This window comes from Pyxicephalus adspersus, chromosome 11 (assembly GCF_032062135.1).
Source record: "Pyxicephalus adspersus chromosome 11, UCB_Pads_2.0, whole genome shotgun sequence".
Taxonomy (NCBI): Eukaryota; Metazoa; Chordata; class Amphibia; order Anura; family Pyxicephalidae; genus Pyxicephalus; species Pyxicephalus adspersus.
Genome location: NC_092868.1, coordinates 748,491 through 758,303, shown reverse-complemented (window position 1 = coordinate 758,303; position 9,813 = coordinate 748,491). Strand labels below are relative to the sequence as shown.

Below are 9,813 nucleotides of genomic sequence, written 5' to 3'. Positions count from 1 at the left end.
CAGTGTTGGTTGTATGGGGTGGATGTGGGACCTGTGGGTTGGGGTATTTCCCCCGGTGCCCCTCCTATGTTAATATCGGGGGATGGGTTGCATTGGGGTAACAAAGGGAAGGAGCCGGCCTCAGGCAAATGTTTTTGTTTTTTATTAATCATAGAAATAACAATTTTTGTGCAAAAATACAGCCCCAGTAAAGGGGGACTCCGATCTCTGCGTCCTCCTATGGAGGGGATGAGTAGCAGCAGAGGCCGCTGGGAGAATCCACAAATCTTCCATGTGGATGGCGCCATCTTCCTCCCATCATGCAGTGCGGGGGATGGGTAATAGGCAGTGCAGTGGCACCGGGCAGGTCACACGGGAAGTTGGTATCACATGGCTGCAAATTGTGAATCTCTCAGCCCCTGCTCAGCGCTGCCCCTTCTGGCCGGGGACCTCATGTGGGGTCAGTGGGGCTCCATGGTGTGGTTCTTGCTCTTCTTCCGTTTGGTTTTAGCAGAAGGCGCCGGGATCTCCAGGGATTCCAATCTGAACGGCCGCGGCAAAGGCACATCGGGGGATTGTACGGGGGACACGGAGCCTATACTTGTAGTCAGGATGGACGGAGAGGTGTTCAGGGGGGCGTTATATGCGGGGGAGGTGCTGTGTAATCCTGCATGGGGGGGAGGGGAAATATCACATGAGGGGAGAATTCTATCAATGTACAACACAGGCCTGGATGGACTACAATACCCCTCCCCCCAGCCACGGGGACTGCAATACCCCTAACCCCCCAGCCACGGGAACTGCAATACCCCTCCCCCTGACCACAGGAACTGCAATACCCCTCCCCCTGACCACGGGGACTGCAATACTCCTCCCCCCCAGCCACGGGGACTGCAATACCCCTACCCTCGGCCACAGGGACCAATCTGCCCCCCATACACCTGTATTGCACTCACCCAGGCTCCTCATGGGGTCGGCGCTCAGGATTTGGTTAGCTCGCTTGGATTTGAAGTAATTGCTGGCCAGGTTTTCACTGTCGCTCCTGCTGAGCATGGCTTTGTAGCGATCTTCCCCCTGGAAGCAGAGATAAATGTCCGCTATATTAACAAAGGCCACAGAGAGGCGCTCTGCAAGCACCGGGGCAATTATTATCCCTGTCTGTAAGGGATGCTGGGCTGTGACTTATCATACCTAGGACCCCTCTGTATATACAAATGTACTAACCCACTACAGAGCGCCATCATCTGGAGGTATCAGTTCTGCCACCATACTGCTCCACAGCCACGCAGGCACCTCAGATCACATAAAGATGCCGCATTGACCCAGCGCATTGATCCTGAATGTCTCCAGCACTGGGGGCGCTGTGGCACATCATGCATTGCGATGTACAATGTGTGGCATTTCGTAGCGTTGCATTGCGTGGTGTTGCGTGTTGTTGCGTGGCATTGCGTGTTGTTGTGTTGCATTTTGTGGAGTTGCATGGCATTGCATTTTATATGCCGTGCTGCCATTAATGAATATTAACACAAATACGCAGCCCATGGCAGGGTGTGGATGTAAAACGCGTAGTCCTGCATTGTGTGTAGGGGGCCCCCTGCTGTATACAGATGATATAAACACTGATTGGGTGACCCCAATATTGTACCCGGTGTATTGGTCACTTACCAGCGGGTGATCCCCGTTTTCGGGCGATGGCATCTTCTTGGCTTTAGCTGATGGCAGACCGGGAGCTGCAGGAGGAGGAAGGTGAGCGGAGGTCACATGATCACAGACACCCCTAGACAAGCACATGCTGCCCCCTGGTGGGCAGTCATCACTCACCTGTAGGTAGGCTGGTCTTCTGCATGACAAGTTCGGGGATCCTCCAGGTCCCGCTGTCCTCGTCCCAGCCGGCCTCTCTCCTCACTCTGTCCAGGTTGCTGTAGTTGCAGTCCCTACGGATGAGGGGTTGGACCTGGTCCAGGATCTGCTGATAGAGGAGGAGATCCCTTTCCTGGCGGCGGATGGTGACCAGGTAATCATCTCTGTCCCGCTCAAATTCCGAATGGAGGTCATCGATCTCAACCTCAGCCGCTTTCAGCTGTCAGAGAATCAGAGAGGTGTCAGGGTGCAAAATACTGAGATGTGGGGTCACCCCGGGGCTTCTCACCTCCCTGACCAGACCCAACCTGCCCTCAGGTGTATGGGGCACACAGAGACACATCACTCGCCCCCCTTTATTATAAAACTCATCAGTCTGCTGCTTCTCCTTTCATTACCTAGTCACATGACTGGGGAGGGGCAGTACCTGCAAGTGGTGCTAAGCCACAACAAACTAATCAGTGGCGGAACTGTGTATATGTCAGGACTGGATGGGCAGAATGTAATTGACTGGGACTCGACTCGGCCTCGGCCTCAGACTCGGGCCGCAGACTCACCTTTTTCTGCAGCTTCTCGATGTGTTTGCTTTTGACTTGCAGCTCATCCTGGATGGATTCGTAGACATTGAGCAGTACCCGGTCTCCGCTCTCCTCGTCTATATTTTGCAGCGCTGCTATTAGCTCTTTCTTGCGCTCGTCGGCGTATCTCTTCCTGCGTTTGTGTTTCTCTTTCAGATCTTTGTTTTTGGCCTGTTCACCCCCCACAACCTGCTTCTCCAGCATCTGCAGCCTGCAAGAAAGAGAACCGGTCACTAGGCAGTGCGCTATAGTCCAATCACAGATCGCCTCCTTCCCTGTCTGCCAATCAGATTCCTCGATCGTGAAAATACCAACCTGGCCAGCACTTCCTGGGGGCTGACAGAGCGCACAGCGTCCTCTGGTGGTAGCAGCAGGTTAGAGGCAGAGTCTGTGGTCAGGTCCCCTCTTTTCACGCTGCGCAGATTCACCGGCACCTAAACCAGAGCAGAGGATTGGGTAGAAAATGTCAGAAAAACCTGAACAGAGGTACGGGACCCAGAACACCACTCATATGAAGAACACAAATCCCAGGTGACCCCGGGGTTCAGTAATGGGGGTTCAAAGCCATAAACTGCATATCATAGCACCCCAAAATAATCGGACGCCATTGTGACCCCACCCCAGTAGAAGATTAATGCAGCGTCCCCTCCACCAGGCTGAGGGTTAGAATAAACATTGTGCTGGTAATATGGAGTCTGTGTCACCACTCATATCTGCAACATATTCTCTGTTACAGGTACAGTCACTCACCTGCATTTCCCCATCTTCTGCTGAGGGTCCCCCAACAGTCACACTGGCACCTGTGGGCAGAGGACAATGGAGTGTTGACAAAAAAAAATCTTAAAGGACGTATCAGCAGCATATACCATAGAGCAGGGCGGCATCCTACGTCATAGGGCGGGCGGCATCATATCCCATAGGGCGGGGCGGCATCGTATCCCATAGGGCGGGGAGGCATCGTACCCCATAGGGCGGGGAGGCATCGTACCCCATAGGGCGGGGAGGCATCGTACCCCATAGGGCGGGGAGGCATCGTACCCCATAGGACGGGGCGGCATCGTACCCCATAGGGCAGGGCGGCATCGTACCCCATAGGGCAGGGCGGCATCGTACCCCAAAGGGCGGGGAGGCATCGTACCCCATAGGGCGGGCGGCAGCGTACCCCATAGGACGGGGAGGCATCGTACCCCATAGGGCGGGGTGGCATCGTACATCATACTGCAGGGCAGCATTGTACGGCATAGAAAGCATTTCTTATCTTCTGCAATTCATTGCCAGGTGCCCGGTCACATTATTATGCCCCAGGCATGAACCCCCCTCGGTGATACCCCTCACCTGTTCTCTTTTTCAGATCTTCCTCCATGCTGGCCAGCTGCTGGTCATATGAAGTCCGCAGGTTACAGATATCTTCCTCCAACCGTGCCCGAGACTTCTGCTCTGCCTCGTACTCTGCCTTCAGCCGGGCAAACCTCTCCTCGTATTCCTGCCAGAATCAGGTAATGGGGGTTCATATTTAAAGACGTGTGATGGGTGGAGAATGGGGAAAGTTCACCTGTCGGGGGGCTGGGATGGGGCTGTTACCCCCATAAGGATGGCTATACATCTTCCAATCCGGACCCCACACCAATTGTATTGGTGGTACATGCGGTCAATAGACTGGCACAGATTGGCATTACCTGGCGGATGAGCTGTTTTTCTGCCTCAACATCCACTTCGTGCCCATTGATTTCTGACTTCTCTGGCAGCTTCTCAAACACTGGCAGGGCACAAAAGGCGATGATCAGAGATGTACAATCAGATATTTGTCTTGTATGTATTGTGCCCACTTACCTGTTATTTCCTTGATGTCGGATTGGTGGGTTAGCAGGGTCTTTAGCTTCTTGATCTCCTCTTGGTATTCTCTCAGCAGGGCATCTTTGGGGTCCTCATTGATGCGCGGCTTGTTTTTGATGTTTTTGGCTCGGTTGGCATAGCGCAGGGTGCTGAGGGTCTCATCGTAATTGTTGTCGGCAGGGGACAGACAAGCCACCATCAGAGTCTTTGTGTTCCCCCCCAGGGAGTCCTGCAAGAGACGGGTCAGTTTGGAGTCCCTGTACGGGATGTGCTTGGACTTCCCATCTACCAGGGCCGAGATGACATTGCCCAGGGCGGAGAGGGACAGATTGATTTTGGTGGCCTCCTTCAGACGCTCCCCGGTGGCTCCGGTCTTGGATTGTCTCTCGCTGCCTGCCAGATCTACAAGATTCAGCTTCCCTGCCCGCAGGTGATCCTCTCCGTCCTCATCTGTGGGGAGTCATGTGACCCGTTAGTGTGGGGAAATCCGCCACCCGAGGGGTATTCCCTTCTCCCATTGCCCTATCATATTCTGGGTTCCCCTCCCTTGTTTATTCATTCCCTCTGCCCTCCTCCCCTTATATCGGGATAACCTAAGTCCCCCCTCCCATCATATTGGGATACCCCGTCCCCCCTCCCCTTGTATTGGGATACCCCTTGCCCCCCTCTCCCGTCATATCGGGATACCGTCTGTCCTCCATCATATCGGGATACCCCCTGTCCCCCTCCCCCTAAATTGGGATACCCCATCCCCACTCCTGTCACATCGGGATCCCCCCCCCCCCATCATATCATGATACCCTGTGTCCCCCTTTCCTTATATTGGGATAGCCTCCGTCCCCCCCTCCAATCATATAGGGATACACTCTGTACCCCCCCTCCTGTCATATCAGGATACCTCCCGGTGAAATTGGATTCTCACTCCCGTCACATCAGGATACCCCCCCCCCGTCATATCGTGAAACCCTCTAGCCCACTCTCCCCCCTATATCAAGATAACCTCTGTCCCCCCCTCCTGTCATATCGGGACACCCCCTGTCCCCCTCCCGATATGTGAGGATACCCTCTGCACCCCCCTCCTGTCACATCGGGATATCCTCTGCATCGCTCTCCCTTCACATTGGGATAGCCTCTGTCTCCCTTCCCATCACATCGGGGTACCCCCTGTTCCCCCCTCCAGTCATATTGGGATATCTCAGCTCACCCCATAAAGGTGATTCTCATAGGAATACTCTGGACTTCTCCCCCCCCACATGGGGATATCACTGGGAGGGTCTCTTACCTGTAGTGCAGATTTCTATATTGATGGTGAATATGGAGTGTGAACGAGAGGAATCCTTATTCATCAGAGTGTATCCCACCGATCGGTTCCTCCAGCCGGTCTCCATGATCTTCTCACATTCTGCCACACTGTGCACGGGGTGCTGGGACAGGGACCTGACATACACCCCCCGATCCGGGTGTTCCTTAAGCTGACAACACACAGATACCACTGCTGATTGGATGATACAGCCTGGGTCCCGCCATGTTTTATCACTGGGGGGGGGTCATAGGGGATGATTATGGGTAACATTTCCTGAACCCCACAAAGTTGGAAAGGTTAATCAGAGGTCATCGGGTGCACTGACCCCCCCCCCCCCCCCATATAGATCCTAGAAGGGGGGGTATAATGATAGAGGGGGGTACAATGATAGAGGGAGGGGGTGAATTCCCTCACTTACCTGAATGCTCTCAAAGATATGTTCAAATGCCCGGGGTATAATCCCCCTCTGAGTGGGGGGGTCGGGGATGCCCTGCATGCTGAAGGATTTCCCACTGCCGGTCTGTCCGTAGGCAAAGATGGTGCCATTGTACCCCTCGGTGACCCCCTGTGGTGAGAAATGAAGATTTCCATTCACAGCTCCATTATAATGCGATTTCCCTTTCCTGCTCCAACGTCTGCCAATGGCGAGGAGGTATAGGGAGGTTTGATATTAGGGTGGCACGCAGGGTCAGTGTTAGGGTAAGTAGAGGGTTGGGAGTGGGGTAATCGTTGGGGTATAAGAGGGTTGATGTTTGGGTGTCAGGGAGGCTCATTGTTGGGTATTTGGGGAGCTCAGGTTAGGGTAGAGGGGTCATTGTTGGGGTATAAGGGGAAGAGGTATTGGGGCAGGAATGGGTCATTATTGGGTTTTGGGTTGGGTTGTCATGGAGGGTCAATGCTGGGTGATAGGGGTACTTGGTGTTGGGGAGAGTTGGAGTGGGGTTAGAGGGGGTTGGGGTAGAGGCCGGTAATGTTGGAATTGGGTGGAAGGTTGGTGTTGGGTTGGCAGGGATGGCTCGGTGTTTGGTCATAGGTCGGGTTTAGGGGAGCACTGATAATGGTGTGCCGGGGACTGATCAGTCGTGGGTTGGTGTCAGATAAATGTAGGGGTATTATGGGGGAGGGGGTCAGTGTCGGGTATTATGGGGGGGCAGTGTTGGGGTGATTGGGATAGGGTTAGTGTTGGGGGCGAGGTTAGTTGGTATTATGGGGGGGGGTCAGTGTTGGGGTGATGGGGTCAGTGTTGGGATATAGAAGGGGTTGATGTGTTTGGGGTGTTGGGGCAGGGTCAGTATTGGGGATGATATAAAGGTCACTGTGGGGGTAATAGGAAAGGTTGGTCATAGCCCCGAGGGTGGGGTATGTTGGTGAATCCCCCCGTATGGGGGAGGGGTGGTACCCCTGGGGTCCATCGGCCCGGTAATTCCCCTCACCTCCACCAGGGGGTAGGCGATCTCGTTGTAGATTTGCTCGGTGCAGTGCTCCGTGTAATACGCCCCATCGAAGGTGAACTGTTTGGGGGTCTCCTCCCCCCCCTCCGGCCTGCGGATGAAGCACTGACCGCGGCTGCTGTCCATGGTGACCACCGCCTGGCACCTCAGGTCCTTCTCCCGGTCATTCATTGGCCGGCATCGCACCACCACCTTCACACACTCTGCCGCCATCTCCGGGGGCGTCACTGTACTCTCGGGTTATATGACTCCTCCAAGGACAATCATGCTCCCAGTGTGGGACTCTGTAGGAGACAAACGATGGGCAGTGTGAGGGGATCTGATTGGATGGCAAACCTCTAATGTACCCAATCTGCAATCTTATTGGCTATCGTTGCACACGGCAGAGCTGTCTGGAAATGGTGACTGGATTGCAGAGTGGGTGTCTCCCAGCTCCTGAGTGTGCCCAGCAGGGTGACCTCTGACCCTACCATGGCCGGAAATTGCCAGGGACCCCCCAAAAGGTACATTGCTGGAAGAATACAGAATTAGCCAATCAGATTCAGGGCCCAATTTTCTGTTCGGTGATTGGCTGAGCGGGCCTACACGGCGCACAGTCCTCCCCCCGTGTTTTCTCCCATAGCAACCGTGCAACCCCCTGTACAACACCGCATTCCCTCCCCCTCTCCCGGTATTACCGTGCGTCTCCGCTTGCACTATGCCGCTTCACCGGCTCCGCCCGTAGTTCCGCCCCTTTCGCACAGCGTGCCCATCGCCTAGCAACCAGAGTGTGACGTCCTGAGGTAGCATGAAAGATGACGTAAAGGCGGTCACCCTCTGCCTGAGCGCCCCCTGCTGTACCTAGTGCGCATGTTGGACTTTTCATCACTGCGCACTCTCTGCTTGGGTGGGAGGAAGGTCACGTGACAGGGCAGGGGGTATAGGGATCCCCCACCCCCTCTCATTGCCAGGCAGGGGGGGTAGTAATGGGCACTACACAGCCCCCCAGTACAGATTTGTCAGGGTCTCCCCTGGATTGAGCAGATCTGTGGCTAATCCATTCCTGCAGATTGTACAATCAGATTGTATGATTTTCCCCCTGAGGATATCAGCACTCCTCCATATACCGGAGCGCCAGACATTGCAATCTTCCCTCTGATCCTGATTGGTATTCTCTCCGCAGAGATGCCTGGTATCTGGGAGATGACGCACTGCATCCTCCAGGGGGAGCCACTGAGCAGTGCCCCCCCGGGGCAATCTCTGCACTGACAAAGCCCTAACAACCCCCATCAGGTGGCAGCTCTGCCCCAGTACTGAGAAATTCACCAGACGACCACCTACCGGCACCTACCTCTGCAAACTTGGTGATAACGATACGAGGCCTGGCATCGGGCCCCACAGAGGGCCCCTCCGGGCACGACTTTTGCATTTCACACCTATTGGACCGGATCTGCCAGAAGAACAAAATACGACTCATCACCACAAATACCCCAAAGATTACCTGGCACGGGGGAGGGGAGTACAGGGCCCGTTATTGTGTCATGTGACCGATTCATGGAATTTGGTTGTTTCCGATTGGTGGGGAATAATTTATTGCCAATATATTGATTGCCATTGTTGAATCTTTACCTGAAGAATCTGGCCATAGACCGAGTGAGAGGCACAGCCACAGTCACCAGCAGGGGGCAGAGTCTGGGTATGGACACCCCAAAGGGGGAACTGCTGCATACACCATGAAAGATTTGCCTTCACTTCCTGCCCCAGAGACACACAGGAAGTGAGGGGAAATCCCCCATTTCTCTTTTATTCCTGTTGTAACATATTGGATTTTCCGGACTTCCTGTCTCGGTGACACCATGAAAAGCAGAGACAAATCTCCCCAGCTAGGACAGCAATAAATACCCGGCAGGGGGTCCGTCACTAAAAAGCATGAACACAGTAAGATGATCACTGACCTGTCAGGACGGAGCGGTGACACCTGTGGCCCTCAGTGTCTTCCTGCCTGCTGGTGATCAGATTAGTGCCGGAAGCTGCATGGATTACCCTGGGTGTGGGGCATGGGGGGGGATTACCCCCTGGGGGGGGGATTAATGTTCATCCCGTACAGATCTGACGTAGACGAGGATCATCCTGACTCACCAATGGCTGCAGAACTTCCTGCACTTTCTCATCAGTGTCAGGGGGAGTAATGGGTACCTACACTGCCCTACTCTGGGGGCCACAGGGGCCAGCATAGCACCCAGGCTACAGGGGCCCCTCTTCTGCGGATCCTCAGCACCTGGCAGGAGTTTTTATAGAACCCAGGTGTGTATGGGGGAGTTCAGGGACATCGTGCAGGACTGGCACCCCGGGAGGGTACCCCAGGGGTAACATTACTGCCCCTTACAATCCAATGTAAGTGTACCCAGAATAGGGGCCCCATCACAGGATATATCCCGGACTTCTTCCTATGTTACACAGATTTATAGAGGGATCTCTGTTACCATGGGAGATTTCAGCACCCCCCCCCACCCCCTCCCCCGTTATAATGTCACATAGGTAACTGACCTGGGCTGCCGGCTCCCTTCAGTGCTGCTGATCGCTTCTCATTCCTTCCCAGGTGTGTCCTCCATCCCTCCCAGATGTGTGCTCCTGGCTCCTCCCCTGGGTGGGGCTGTACTCATAACTCCACCCCTCTAAAGGTGGGGGTCAGCTCACACACCCCGAGACATAGCTCACCGTTATAAGGCGCCCAGTCCAGGGAACAATCCCCGGATCTGTCTGTTACCCCCACATCACATGACCTGGGGGTGTCAGAACACGAGGGGCGTACCTACCTGTTACATGACCA

General features: G+C 54.6%; 1 protein-coding gene across 1 annotated transcript; it reads right to left on the bottom strand.

The window, feature by feature from the left end:
- Window positions 1-120: 120 nt before the first annotated feature.
- Window positions 121-7,916, bottom strand: KIF17 (kinesin family member 17). The gene is given in 14 exon segments (XM_072426349.1): window positions 121-646; window positions 936-1,053; window positions 1,645-1,709; window positions 1,801-2,059; window positions 2,397-2,628; window positions 2,733-2,851; window positions 3,168-3,217; window positions 3,753-3,900; window positions 4,094-4,173; window positions 4,248-4,700; window positions 5,533-5,742; window positions 5,875-6,118; window positions 6,987-7,288; window positions 7,682-7,916. Coding segments are annotated over 13 exon segments (2,415 nt in total). The 5' UTR covers window positions 7,218-7,288; window positions 7,682-7,916; the 3' UTR covers window positions 121-440.
- Between the last annotated feature and the right edge of the window lie 1,897 nt (window positions 7,917-9,813).